At 39.1% G+C, this 15,721-nt stretch overlaps 1 protein-coding gene across 2 annotated transcripts in view; it reads right to left on the bottom strand.

The window, feature by feature from the left end:
* The window catches only part of LOC144685718 (clathrin interactor 1-like), a 262,875-nt gene that overhangs the window by 13,026 nt on the left and 234,128 nt on the right, over positions 1-15,721 (bottom strand). For both annotated transcript variants that reach the window (XM_078550531.1, XM_078550529.1), the window contains exons 9-11: positions 13,465-13,545; positions 3,295-3,563; positions 1,277-1,487 (exon numbers count right to left, since the gene is read on the bottom strand). In XM_078550531.1, coding sequence (XP_078406657.1) covers positions 1,277-1,487; positions 3,295-3,563; positions 13,465-13,545 — 561 coding nt within the window. The remainder of the gene's footprint in view (positions 1-1,276; positions 1,488-3,294; positions 3,564-13,464; positions 13,546-15,721) is intronic.

Genomic DNA, 15,721 nt, shown 5'->3' with positions numbered 1-15,721 from the left:
CAGCATCTGCGGATAGAAGCACAGTTAACATTTCGAGTCCAAATAACCCTTCAACAGAACTAAGTAAAAATAGAAGAGAGGTGAAATATAAAGATTATAAGATATAAAGATTATATTTCACCTCTCTTCTATTTTTACTTAGTTCTGTTGAAGGGTCATTCGGACTTGAAACGTTAACTGTGCTCCTATCCGCAGATGCTGCCAGACCTGCTGAGTTTCTCCAGGTATTTTTGTTTTTGTTTTGGATTTCTAGCATCCGCAGTTTTTTGCTTTTATCGGCACTGTTTGAATGTCACTTCACTGACCAGGATTAGACACTATGGTATTACACTAACAGCAGCAGAAGAATGCCTTCAGTTGAAGTGAAAGACTGGCAGGAGGAGTGTATGGTAAATCTTCACACCCAGATGTAAACCAGAAAGATGGCTCCAGCTACAAAATTGAGATAGTGGTGTGGGATTTAATAAGAGGACAGAGTCTGCTGAAACCCAATGGCACCATTCTGAATTTTTAGGAAGCAAATGTGAGGGGATGCAATCTAAACTAACCAGTAGAGAGATGTGGAGATGTATGTACACAAATCTTTGAAGATGGCAGTTCAATTTGAGTACGTTGTTACAAAAGCATTTGGGATCCTTGGTTTTATAAAGAGAGAGAGAGAGAGAGTACCAAAGCCAGAATGTTATGCCAAACTTTATAACCCTGATTAGGCCTCAGCTGGGGTAGTGTGTTCAACTCTAGGCACCACACTTGAAGGATGTCAAAGCCTTAAAGGAGCACAGAAGATATTTACAAGCATGGTACCAGGGATGAGGGATTGGAAAATCTGGAGTTGTTATCTCTAGAGTAGAGAAAGTTAAGAGGAGATTTGATTGATAGAGGTGTTTAAAATCGTGAACAATTTTGATTGTTTCCCATGGCGGAAGGGTCGATGACAAGAGGATTTAAGGTAATTGACAAAAGAACCAGAGGCAAAATGAGGATGCATTCTTTTATGCAGCAAGTTGTTGTGGTCTGGAATGCATTGCCTGAAATCATATAAATACTAGGAAGAAAAACTACATTGTTTTGGAGACAGAGCACATGAATAGGACTAATTGAATAGAGCTGGTACAGACACACTAGTCTGAGTATTTCTTCCATTACAACAGTGACTAATAATCAAAAAAGAGCTTCATTGGCTATAAAGCACCTAGGGACTTTTGAGGATGTGAAAGGCATTATATAAATGTAAGTCATTCTTTCTTTCCTTCTATCATTCTATAAGTGCATTTACCTTGTTGTTGCATCATGGTGTTAAGTGATGGCTGCTGGGGTTTGGGAGGTTGCATGCCAGGTGTCAGAAAGTCTAGACTGATGTTAACACTTGGGTCTGACCAAGTGGAAGGCAAAGATGGCTTGATTGCTTTCTGGTTCTCTTGCATATTCTGTGTCGGTACACCAACAGCAGTAGGCCTTGACAAAGGCGTGGACAACATCTGCAAAGGCTGAAAGAGAGAGACTAGTTTATTAAATAGCACAAGATATTCAAACTGGGTGACGCTTTCACCTCCATCTTTTTTCTCCTCTCCGTTCTTTCTCCTCAGTCTCTTCCCACAGATCCCTCACTCCCTGTTAAGTGTATTGACCCGCGTAGCACTAAGCCATACAGACTAGAAGGTCCTAGGGTTAATTTCTGATATATGTTAAGTGAGCTCATCTAGCAGTTTTGCTGCTTCAGTTAGTCTCAGCAGGATCCCCACTTCCCAATCACTGTCCAGAGATCAGTGCCTGATAAAGACTTGTTCATAAATGTTGACTGAGAACAAGTTTGTTCTGGTTCCAAGGCCTCCGCTGTCACATCGTTTGAGCACACCTGTGAAAAATGACATTTGTGTGCAATATAAGGAGGGCAGCCAGCACCCATGGAACTGTAAACCAACAATCATTGCTTTCTGGAGATAAGAGGAGAAAAATCAGAAAACAACTAAGCAACTGCTGACATATAGACAAAAGTAGAAGTTAATAGTTAAATTTATTTTTTAATCCTTCACTGTGGTAAGACATTAAATGTTAGTGGTGACTGGGATATGATTTCTTGTCTTCTCATGAGTCCGTAGACCCCCATAAAGCTCTTCCCTTTCCCTCTCCATTCACTCAATACCCATCTCGTTATGTTTTTAGCCACTTCTCCTAACTTTCCCACTAAGGCTCCATAAAGCACCTTGGGATATTTATCCAAGTGCTAATTGGGGGGGGGGGGGGGGGAATGTTGTTGTAGTAGCCAATAATAAATGGCCATCCTTCCAAATAGCACAATGACCTGAGGATCAACAAGCAGTATTTTAGATATTGTTTATACCTTCTAGTATTTCATGCATAACTTCATCAACCACTAAAAGGCACATGTCATAAATCACTATCAGCTTTAATTTTGAACAACATTTGCAGTGCTGAACAAGAATCCATCAATAATTTAACAATGTTGTCACTAGCTTTATTAGCACTCTATAGGGAAATTTACATCTGGGCCAACAAGTGCTTGAGCAACTCACTCAGTTAATGATTACTTGTTCACTAGTTCCAGTGCTTCAGCTTTAGTGTCAATCTGCAGCTGAAGATGCTCACCGCAACTACAACCTCAACCCAACGAGGTGTCAGCTGTGGCTCAGTTCATAGCACCCTCGCCTTTGAATCAGAAGGTTGTGGGTTCATGTCCCACTCCCGGAAACCAAGAACTGTGAATGCACTCGAAAGAGTTACAATCTGTGACTGTTGATAACTCGAAAGAGTTACAACCTCAACCCTGCTAAATGTACTATTCCATGTAGCATTAAACGATACAAATGAGAAGGTCCTAGGGTTGGCAAGGCAAAACCTATAAGTGTATTAAAAGCAGAAAATGCTTGAAATTTACACTAGGTTCATTACTCTGTGGAAGAGAAAAGAAAGGTGAACCTTTCAGGTGGATATCCTTCATCAGGACTGCATAACAGCCAGCCAAAGCATAACTCATCTTTTCTGCTGACTGATCTGCTCTGTACATTCAACATTTCCTGTTTTCACTTCACATCCCTCCAGTTTTTTTTCTCTCTTCAAGTACCTGGAATTTCTCACAACTCAAAACATTAACATACCCATAACTACACTTCACGAAAATCCAAATAACAGCACTTCAAGCAGAGCTGACAACCAACACTCTCCTGAACTGCTGTCCATGACATCTCATATCCAACATAAAAAATAAATCAGGATTGGACAGTCAAGCTCTAATCTATATACATTACTCACTCCTGGTCACAAATATGCACCCACCTGAGATCTGGATAAGGACATACTGGTACCAGTGGCAGCTAAGGTGTTGGCAGATGACATAGCAAAGTTCATGCTCTGTGAAGAAGTCATGGTTGACTGAAAACTAGGCATCAGGTCAAATAGATCCGTGGCAGCTGCAGGAGGTTGGACAGGAGCATGCTGCATGTTATTGTAAAGGTCCCCTCCGCTTGACATGACAGGCTGGTTGGACTGAGCTTGGTTGAAGGCACTCCAGTCACCAAAATCGGAGTTCCCACTAGTTGGTGTGCCTGCAAGTAAGGGGGTAATGGTGAGCGAAATAAGCAGTTGCAATGAACCAGAAACAGAGCTAACGTGCTTTGCTCATGTTTATAGATCACATCTCATATGGATCATCCCTTCTCCACTTGCATATTTTCAATAACTTTAGCAAGGTAATAACACAAAAATACTGTATTAAATTGCATATAAACCACACTTAAAGGTTTTAAGACAGAGGGTGCAACTTACACACAAGTTAATTTTTCCTCCCTCAAATTTGGGATGCATACAATAACTGGAAAACCTATTTCAACCATCAGTAATTTTTAATGTGTTCTCCTGGTTGACATAGCCAACGTTTTGTATGAACTTAGTTATATTTTCTTCTTTGTGAATAAAGGGTCAATTGTCCTTATATCTAGGTTGACAGTTCAATGCAGTATTGAGCAAAGTTGAAAGTACCATTCTTCAGATGAGACATTAAAACTGAGGCCTTGTCCACCTGCCCTTCGAGAGATTAAGGATCTCATGACATTATATGAAGAGCAGTAAGCTCCCCCTATGTCCTAAACATTTCTTTCTCAACCAACACCACCAAGGACAGATTATAACTGGTCATTCATCTCATTTTCTGTTTAGGTGGGGTTGCTTTGCACAAGATGACTGTCAAGCTGCCCACATAACAACAGTCATTATAATACAAAGTAATTCATTTGGGCCAAGATTCTGGAGACATATGATCAGGGTGCTATGTAATTGCAAATTTTGAAGTTAAAATTAAAAAGGACAAAGAGAGGAGCAAGAGAGTAGAAGGAAAAATGATGACAGTGCAAGCGAAGAAAATATTTAAATATTTTTATATAAAATTATGTTTTGTTTGCGCTCAGGGTTAACATTGCAGTAACAAAAGCTATTCCTATTGTTATTACATAAGACACTCAATGCTTCTGCAATGCCGAAATAAACAGAACTAGATGGCCTGGGAGATTGAAATTTCCACATGCCTCCCAGAGTTTAGCATGACTGTCAGTAAAGTAGCAAACTGCCAGCAGTGAATTTCAAAATTTCATTTTGCTTCAGATCCCAAGACTTTTCACCACGTAATAGCAGGTTAGACTGCTGTTCATTTTATTAACAGCTGTAGAAAGGGGAGGCCTTAACCATTCACCCATTTAGTAGAAGCTAAGGGCATAGTTAGTAAATTCATCAAAAATGAAAACAGCATCTGCTACCCATCATCATTTTCTGACAGTACATTTTAGGTGAATCTGAACCCCTACAATTTTCTCACCGTATCTTTCCTCTCAAAAATAATTACTCACATTAGTCATAGCTCCAGAGCCATACCCAAGGGGTGATTGCCGATCTGAACTGTCGACAGGCTACTGAAGTGTAGAGGCACCATAGACTAATGCAGTCTTCACCAAATGTCCATCCAAGCACACTTTTCAATGAACATCACTGTGTTGTCATCAGGTGTAAGAGCCTTGGTTGATATTTTGTTTTAGTCTCTCTAATCCTGGAACACATCGGCCAACGATTATACATTTTAAGCCAGGGCCAAGGGTGGGGTATTTCCAGTATGTCTCAGTACCACACCCAGGGTGCATTTGATCATGTAGGCATCAGGAAAGATTCAATCAACGCCATTCTTTTCTCTTTTGGCAAAAAGGGGCAGGGGAAAAAGGGAATAGAATAATCCCAAAGTATAAAATGTTTTTGTAAGCTTCTTGGTAAGAGGTAAATATTTTAATTATTTCAGCAAAACGCAAAATAAAACGGAATCTATTTTCTGAACTCCAATTATCGACCTTCCAGATTATACACCACAGTTTTGCAGGAGCAAACCAGGGGAGATGGTGGCGTAGTGGTAATGTTGCTGAATTAGTGTTCCAGAGACCCAGGCTGATGCTTTGGGACATGAGTTCGAATTTGAATTCAGTTAATAAATCTGGGATATAAAGCTAGTCTAAGTGATAGTGACCGTGAAACCATCATCGATTGTCACAAAAACCCATCAGGTTCACTAATGTCCCTTAGGGAAATAAATTTGCCATCATGTGAATCTAGACCCACAATGATGTGGTTGACTCTTAACTGCCCTCTGGAATGAGCTACCAAGATCAGTTCAAGGGAAATTAGGGATGGCCAACAAATGCTGGGCTTGCCAGCAATGCCACATCCCATGAAAGAATAAAACAAAATAAATAAATGCCACAACTCAATGTTTCTTGTTATTTTGATTGTGTTATCATCAGGTGTAAGAGCCTCGGTTGATATTTTGTTCTATTCTTCCTAATCCTGGAACACATTGGCCAACGATTACACAGTTTAAGGGAGCCTGGGCCAAGGCTGGATCTTTCTAGTATGTCTCAGTGCCACACCCAAATGTACTATCAGAAAATGATGATGGATAACAGATGCTGTTTTCATTTTTGATGAATTTACTAACTACACCTCTAGCTTTTACCAAATGGGTGAATAGTTAAGGCCTGTCCTTTCTACAGCTGTTAATAAAATGAGGAATAAAATTTGGGGACTCTTGATGATGTCAATTCCCATTACTGATTGGAGACATACCAAGCTCTAAATGAACAAGAAAGGCCACAGCACTCTGATCAGTGGAACTGCATGCTGCTCATTTATGGATGCATTAGTTACCATCCCCAGCTGCATATTAAAAATGGTTCTGTCTTAAGTAGTTTCAGATTTTAAACAGTATGCTGACTGCAATGAGCCTACATGATGTGAGTTTGGGTGGTGGAAATATCCTCAGCGGAGTATGGACCCTAATTTGGCAGTACAGACCTATGTGGGAAATGTTAAATTAACACAGGGATTTGGTGGAGGAGGCGGCTCTTCTGAGGTTAAATTTTAGGCTCATTTTTAAGACCATAGACGTTTACAGTACAGATTGGCCATTTCGCCCATCAGCTCATTGCCAGAGCACTGTCCCAACGCCCCAGTATCTGCCTTTTCTGCAAATATTTTTCCAGTAAAAGATACAATGATCTCCACCTTAATCACTCCCTGTGGCAAAGTATTTCCATGGTTCCAAGAAAAGAAATCTTTAAATCTCAAGCTTCACACCGTTAATGTTTTTTGCATATATGCTTGGAGTGTGGTCAACACTGGTAAGGTAAATTATTGCTCATCCCTTCGAGCAAGAAGAGCCAACTATTTAATATGGAACTGAAAACATGTGAAATAATCTCCCTTTATCTTATCTGATGAATGGTTTAATTCAGGCCTGCATTAGGATAGATTCAAATTGAGTCAGGGAGGGTGGGAGTGGGTGTGAGGGGGAATGGTGAGGGGGAATGGCTCTGGTTGCTACATGTTGTAAAATCATAAACAGACTCATTTGGAAAGGATTTAACATAAGAACCAACATTGTTTGGTGCTTATATCGCTAATGCAAATTGGGTGCAGCTCCCTGTCATATGAGCACTGATGCCTATTCAATCCTCTGTTCATCTGCTGCATTGTAACCTGCTCTCAAAGTACCTGTGGCACTCAACATCAGCATACCTTTCTATTATTTATTCTTGGGATGTGTGAGACAGTATTTATTACCCTGATGGTATCAAGAGTCAACGACACTATGAAGTTGGAGTCACGTCAACCAAACCAGTGGTAGATTCCCCTGTCTAAATGACAATGGTGAAGCGCTTGGGTCTTTGACAACAATCCAACATCTTTCATGCCCACTTTATCTGATTCTAGCTAAAAATTATCAGATATATTGAACTCTCAATCTCTAGGTTTGACTATGACCAGATAACCTGTGACAAATTTACATTGATCATTGAATTTCCAATCAAAGCAAATAGTCTTTTCTTTTCAAAACCTTCAGAATTTTAAATACTTGTGTTAAATCACAATCTTCTTTGCTCCAGTGGAATAGTTCCAGTATTGAGAGAGTTGGTGATGTTTTACTCTGGATCCAGATAACACAATGATTGCAAGGAACAAAAGTATTCCACTTCCCAGCACTAACATTGTTCACCTTGATGGGCACAAAAATGGTCATAAAAACAAATTTCATAAGTACTTGTTTGTTTATAAGTTTGAGTAACCTAAACCTTGGGATCAATCCAAGGGGAAAGATCCTTATGAATTGACTATGGAAACAAAAGATTTCACCTGAGATTGTGGATTTCTCAACAAATGGTGCCAGAAATTAATGTCCTATTATTCAGCAAAAATATCTATCATCCTGATGCTTACAAAATACAGACATTCCCTCTTTCAAATTAGTGGATATTATTTTGTTTCATTGACATCACAACCTGTTCTATCTGGGAGTGAAGAGCAGAGTTTCCCTGGTCTCAACAGCAACATGATGCTGATGCTGAGTTATCGACTTGAATTCATCATCATACAATTATATGAAATAATAGTTAATGTGGAGGGATGTTGAGCCTATTCCATCGTTCATAACTTTCTCTTCACAATATAAGTATCTTGAGCATGGATAATCTGAAGAGAGGGGGAGAATACTATTTTGATGATGGCCTGTAATCCTAGATTTTATTCAAATGAAAAACTTTTTTTTTGGTAGCACTTCATTGTAAGTTCCTGACCGAGAGCCATCAACACGGAGTTCAATAGTCAGTCATGTTTTTGTAGGCATATATCAACAACAAAACTGAGATTATTTGGCAAAATCATGGCACAGAACAGTTATAGATTCTTAATTTAAATTCACTTCATTTAAATGATCGGATCATTCAATTTTTCATAAGTACTGCATTCCCACTTTAGTGTGTTATTTCTGTTGTACATCACATTATTGGGAGTAGACTGTAAAAATGGTTTAATACATGGGTTCCTGTCTGGCAATGCTTAGATTTTAAAATTCTCATCCCTCTATGGGCTCACCCCTACCTATCTCTAACCTCCTGCAGCTCCACAGTGCTCCTGGATACCTGTGTTTCTGCAGTTTAGGTTCCTTACGCACCCCTGATCTTCATCATTCCACCACTGGTGGCCCTGCCTCCGCGCATGCTAAACCTCTCTATCTCACTCTTCCTTTAAGGTATCCTTGAAACTACCTCTCCAACCAAGCTTTTGGTCACCTATCCTAATATCTCCTGTGGCTCAGTGTCAAATTTTGTTTGATCACACACTTATGAAGTGTCTTGGGACATTTTGCTACATTAAAGGCACAAAATAAATGCACGTTGTGGTTATTAATAGGGAGGCTAAAGATATTCTCTTCCTTGCATGTTGGAGGATTCCTACTCCCAATCATGGCCCAGAGCACTGTTGACAATTGTAATGTCCCTACAGCTAGTCCAGGTGAGATTACCTAAACCAACATGGGGACTAAGCTAGAGACTCACTGCTCTGTAGGACTCAGGACCACACTGAGTAGTAACTTCACCCACTTAGCCTCGTTTGGCAGGGTGGGGGAAGAGAAAAAGAGAGGTGCAGAGGGAAAAAGAAGCTTTGTTATCCCTTTCTCTTTCTATAGTTATCAAATGTCCTCATTTCACTGGGCTGAGACTCACAACTTGGAGACTAGTAGGAAAAATAAAAGTTTTGAGCTGTCTTTGCCTGTATTAATTTAGAAGCTGTACAGCAATGGTAATAGCCCCTTCGGAAATCATTTCTCAAAGAAGATTAATCATTGCTGAACAGTTTCAGTCCCTTTAGAAATCATTTTTCAAATTTGATTAATCCTTTTATAACACTTTAGGTCCCTCAAGAAATAACATTCAACCCAGATTAATCATTTTTGAATGGTTATGAGACCTTAAAAGCATTTAGGTTATATAAACCTATTACAGTTATCTCCGTCAAGTAGCATTTAAAAGTATATACATATAACTGGATAAAATGGGCACATGTAAATCAACTTTCTGAGACTACTAAATATTTATTTTAAATACTGTCAAAACCGGGTTCTTAATAAGTGCTGACAAGCACAATATGCAAGAGTATTCATAGACTTCTTAATCTTCTTTCATCAATGTTCAAAGTGATGGGAGGGGAATTGACAGACAGTGAGTGGGGGGCACTCACTATCCCTCGAATCCCCTCCCCATCAATTTGAAAATCAACCAAATCACTTCTGCTGTGGTAGGATTTTTATTTGAAACTGTATTTAAAGATTCGAGCAACTAGTCGAAAGTAGGACTTATCACTTTTAAATGGTGCTAGGTTCATTAATCTTTTACTATATGCTGCCAGGCTCTGCTCAATTGGGTTATATACAGAATTACTACCTCAAAGTGAGATGCAAGGCTATAATCTAATGTTGCAGAATGAATTGGAAACCCAAGACTAGATCACCTCGGTATCTTTAATTCTTGCTATCTTTCACAAGTACAAATGATGCCCTGTACTTCTTTATCAACTCAAGTAGTGGAACTCTTGTCTTTTAGAGCTGCAGGCATCTTTGCTGCTGTGTGCAGTTTGTGGAACAGTAATTTACAATATTTCTATAGCTGGTTTGTTTTTTGATGAACTGTGTAAAATCTTGGCTCTGAATTGGTGAAAATCTCATTGAGTTCAATGATAATAAAGAGAAATTCATGATGATCAACTAAGCTATTTGTGGTAATTTTATCAAAGATGCTATTATTGACACTTCTCGGAATAACCTCTCACAGCAAAAATGAAACTAGAAACTACTTCTGGCATACAGCAGCTAGCATGTAGTGCCAATTAGTCAAGAAGATCCTGATTCAATCCCTTTTGATGAGGTGACTGGTAGCTCCCCAGCAAATGATCACTGGCCTTTGTGCCCAGGGCTTGAGGACAAAATTCAAGGCTGACCCTCCTGTGCAGTACTGAGAAAGCACTAGATTCATTGGAGGTGCCGTTTGTCATATGCTTGCATGGTCGGATGTAAAATATCCCATGTTGCTATTTCAAAGAAGAGCAGGGGAGTTATTCCAAGCATACTGGCTAATATTCATCCCTTGATAAACATCACAAAAAACTGATTATCTTGTCATTATCACATTACTGTTTGTGGGAATTTACTGAGTGCAACTGGGTGCCAGTTTTCTAGTGACTACACTTGAAAATGTACTTCATTGGCTGTTAAGCGCTTTGAGATGCCCAGTGGTCATGAGAAGCACAATCTAAATGCAAGCCTTTCTTTTAATGCCCTTAGTTTAGGGAGAGGAAAGAACAGATGAAGTTCCCACTCCAGCTCACTGCCCAGTGACTACTGCTGGAAGTTTAGGTTTGGAGACAGCTTGTGCAAACAAAAATCAGGCATGGCTGTGATGTTTCCCATGGACAAAGAGCTTGCTGACTGGATTCAGATGAAAAGCAACTACTTGAATCAGAAACAGGAGGGATTTCAGTGCCCGCCCTTGGAACCATAGTCCTGGAAGAATCAGTAGTTAGAGGTGAAGGGAAAACCATGGTAGAAAGTTGGCAAAATATGGAATTCCATATTATAAAATATGCACACAAACATATTCCAGTACTGATCCAAAAACAATTCACTGCACTCTGAAAATAGCTAACTGAGGTAGCATCACTTACGCAGTACTGAGTGAGGACCGCCTTGTTGGAGATACTCAGATCAGTTGATAAACTGGGGCCATGCTTGTTCTTTGGGCATTTAAGATTTCAAGCTCTTCCTGTGTTCTGCCCAACATTTTTTTCTTAGCCAATACCAATCAAACAGGTTAACCTTGAAAATGGTATTTCAAATGTACTAAAACCTCTCTGAAATATCAACTGAAACATTGAAATATGGGTGTGGTGAAATACTCTCACTCCTGTACGCAAAATACTAACAAGTTATTAATAACATGAAGTAACACGAGTTATCGTCACAGACGGCCTAACTGGATAATTCATGAGCAGCAGTACTATGCTATGCAAAGCACCAGCATGGTTGGAGAGATCACTGCAGGTATACTTTTCTGTTGCTTAGAGATTGTAGTTCAGAGTGTAGTTTTCAGCCAGTAACACCCAATGCTGTCAGTTTTAATTTCTGTGGCCAGTTCTGAGAGCACAGCAGGAGCATTCACATTCTAAAAACATCAGAAACTGTACATCAGTTTTATGAAAAGCTGACTGAGGAGGCCCCAGTAGCACATTTTGAAAATTTGGCTGAAATCATACTGGACTTGAAATTTCATGCTGTGTAATGACGTCTCCTGGTGGTGGGTGGTGAAGCAAGAGAAGAGTTAAATCACACTGTTGCTTTCCAGATTCATATCAGAATTTGCAGATATACCTTTGTATTATCGTAAAACATATTTTCACAGCAACCCAAAAGTAACCGTATAACTGCATCTTCCTTTCTAAAAGGCCTTCTAAAAATATATTTCTTTCCTGTGGCATTACTCAGAACAAGTTAGGTGATGTATTGTTTTATAAAGGGGATGTTATACCACACAACAACTTGCATTTATGGTATATAACCTCTAATGTAACAAAACCAAGGTGCTTAACAACAGCGTAATCAATAAAAAGAAATGCCACTAAGTCAAAGAAGGAAATCTCAGAACACATTATCAAAACCTTGATTTTAAAGAACATTTTAAAAGGAGAGAGATAGAGATAGAGAAAGAGAGGCACAGAGATTTAGGGAGGAAATTTAGGGGGCTTACAGCTAAGGCAGCTGGAAGCATTGTTGCCAATGGTGGAATGATTAAAATTGGAAATGTACAAGATGCTAGAGCAGACGACATCCCAAAGGCTTGTAGGGCTGGAGGTTATAGAGATGAGGAGGGTCGAAGCCATGGAAAGGTTTGAAATCAAGGATGAGGAATTGAAAATTGATGCAGTCTCAGAACAGGGGCCAGAATTTTTATTTATTTATTCTTTCACGGGGTATGGGCATTGCTAGCTAGGCTAGCATTTGTTGCCCATTCCTAACTGCCCTTGAGGAGGTCATGGTGGGCCACCTTCTTTAACCACCCCAGTCCGTGTGGTGTAGGTACACCCACAGTGCCGTTAGGGAGGAAGTTCTAGGGTTTTGACCCAGCAACAGTGAAGGAAGGGTGGTATAGTTCCAAGTCAGGATACGTGTGGCTTGAAGGGGAACTTGCAGGTGGTGATGTTCCATTGCATCTGCTGCCCTTGACCTTTTAAGTGGTAGAGGTTGCGGGTTTGGAAGATGCTGTTGAAGGAGGCTTGATGCTTTTGTTGCAGTGTATCTTGTAGAAGATACACACTGCTGCCACTGTGCGTTGGTAGTGGCAGGATGTCCCTGGGGCTCACAATTCTTCAATGAATTAATCTCTGTTTTATGTTGCAATTGTCAGGTTTTTGCTACATAAAATAACAAATTCTGCTTCTTAATTAAAATGTTTAGCTTTACAACAGTAAACCAGCTCTTCTAATGTGCCATTGTGCCTCAGTTGAAGGTTTGATAAATTGGGAGAAGGGAAATGTCTTGTAAAGCCCTGAAACTTAACACCTGTTATTGCATATTGAAACATGCCAAATGGCCTCAAGACCCAAGAATAAGACATGAAAATCAATTAACTCAGCATTCATTATTAACAGCTCCTAAAAGCTTACACCTTTAAACATCTACATTCTATAACACAGCAGGCTCTGCTGTTGTTTTGTATAATGATGTACAGAGAAAGTTATGAGTGATCTTGACTACTGATCATTTTCCTGGCATTTGGAACAATCAATGCAAAACTCTGACATTTTTCAATTGAGCCTCGCTAAAGGAAAGCAATGATTATTTTTAATTATTTCTCCCTCAATAATGGTCTCTTGGTGGTCTTTCACAATCTGGGATTTTTCCCTGAACTTAAATCTTCACACTGATACGCATGCCTGATTAGTATTAAACATTGTATAACAGTTCCAACACACATATTACAGGTGCAAGTCCCATAAGTATGTTAATTCTCAATAAGTGAACGGACCTGTAATTAAGCCTGTAAAAAGAAATTGGACATGTCAGATGGGATGATAACAGCAATAACATACCTGATACCAAAGGGAAATTGCTCTGTGTTGTACCTGTCGAAGCAAAGTCTGCAAACCCTCCAAATTGTTCTGATGTCCCACCTAAAAGGCAAACAAACCAGTAACTTTGTCACTTGTTAATCAATCTTAAAAAAGGAAAGATTGTTCTTAATACTAATAAAATGAATTATAGAGTTTGGTTACTTCTATGTTGTGTGCCTTTCTGACTCAGCTCTGGTCTAATTCTGGAAATAAGCAATTGTCTATTTGGGGAAGCTGTCTCACACCGATTGTCTTCAACAGTATGTGGAGTATGATGCCTGGGCACTTATAAATTGAGAAGAGGGTTTTCATTAAAAGGTACAACTTTGAAGCGGTTTCTTTCCACGTTGTCAAAGCATTCAAAATTTACCAGCCAGAAATGTAATTCTGTACAGATCTCTAAGCACATCTTCACAGGGCACATCCCATGGTGCCCAGAGTGTTACCTGTAGCCAGTGGCTGCCTGCTGTAAGGGTCTTGGCCATTGTGAATTCCAGTCTGCAGACAAGCACCACAGTATAATTACAGCCTCAAATAACTCTTCAGTGACTATCTGCCGTTAGTATTAATTTAGTTTTTATGGACATGAACCTACACTAAGAGCTTAGAATGGTATTGATCTTTGGAAAACCCCTGGATGTTTCTCCCATATGCAGTATATGGGAATTTAAATGTATTTCCCCTTTCCTGATCATGTCCAAATATTACCTATACACAAATCAGTGAGAGGTGCAGAAATAATAAACAAACCCAGTCCCTTGGCTGGTATATAAATCTATTAAAATGTTCATACGGCTGTTAACTAATTGTCCCACTGAAAACAGTGGCATTGAACATCAATCAAAACTACAGATTAATTGGTTTCTAACAGACCAACCTTTTACTCTTTGACTATAATTACAATAAAAATTGAGATATTTCTATTTCAAGTAGTTTTAAACCCTGGATTGCTGGCAGGTCCAGGGAAGTATCAATCTCCCAGAGCTGTCAGGTTTTTGGTGCATTTTCACCAAATACCACAATATGCAGTGCCATTAGCCAAGGTCCGGTTGGTAATAAATATCCTTGTGGGCTCAAGTCCCATTCCATAGACATGAGCACAAAAATCTAGACCAGAACTCAGATGCCGTACTGAGGAAGTGCTGCACTGTAGAAGATGGTGCCTTTGGATAAGACTTTAAACCAAGGCCCTGGCTGCTCTTGTGTGAATGTAAAAGATCCCATCATTTTTTTCAAAGAAGAGCAGAGGAGGTCTCCCTTCGTTCCTGGCCAATATTTATCCCTTAATAACCATCACAAAAACAAAATACCACACAATAGTTTGTGGGAGCTTGCTGTGATCAGATTGATTTCCTACATTACAATGGTGGCTACAATTCAAAATTAAATTAAATTCAAAAGGCCTTTGGGTATCCTGAGATTGAAATGAAAGTCTCTTTTTTAACAAAAATAAACACTAGTACAGTCTTAACAATAATCAAGTATTATCTGCAGCTTTATGACTTAAATATTAAATCTAAAATGCCAAAATAAGCATTAAATCTTGTAAAATTTGGACAAAAAATGAGAATTTTGGGAGCAAAGAAGATTTAAACAAAAAGCTTTTCTTTTGGGAGTCTAACTTTAGTTTATTCCTGAAATACTATATACTTTAACTTAATTTAATTCCCTTGGGTCTGTCTATCCAGTTTAGAAATTGGAGTGTTTTTTTGAAGTTTTGATTAGCTCCAAAGGGGTGTTTTCTTTGTCTAAAGCAGATGGACAATCAGTTTAATTGCCAATACAGTTTGAAGGCCAACAAACCAATATACCTACTGCCAGCCTGGATAGTGTGTGCCTGGATTAGTTAATTCATCTGTGGTGTGGACATGGAAGTGGGAACATATTTTCTGTACATATGCACTACAAGTAGACTTGAGATCAGTAAAACTGAAAACAACATAACTTTGTAAATAAGTCTTACAAACACTAAAATCACATTCAAAACCACTTCAATACCTATCAAATGATTTGGGATAGCGAAAGAGGAATACTTACAAATTCTTTCACTCTTAAAACACTGGATAATTGACATCCGGCATAGCCCGATGACAGGACTACACAGGAAAACCAAAACCTGGTGATCAATTCATAAAAAGGTGCCAGATGTGAAATTTAATTTTATATAAATAAAAATGTTGATTGGGGCTGACTGTAGCAGTGCATCTTAAGTTATGTAACTTTCTTTAAAATTTCA

The sequence above is a fragment of the Cetorhinus maximus genome, chromosome 10 (genome assembly GCF_964194155.1).
Source record: "Cetorhinus maximus chromosome 10, sCetMax3.hap1.1, whole genome shotgun sequence".
In the NCBI taxonomy this organism is placed as follows: domain Eukaryota; kingdom Metazoa; phylum Chordata; class Chondrichthyes; order Lamniformes; family Cetorhinidae; genus Cetorhinus; species Cetorhinus maximus.
Note: the sequence above shows the minus strand (reverse complement) of the source record. Positions and strands in the feature narration are given on the sequence as shown.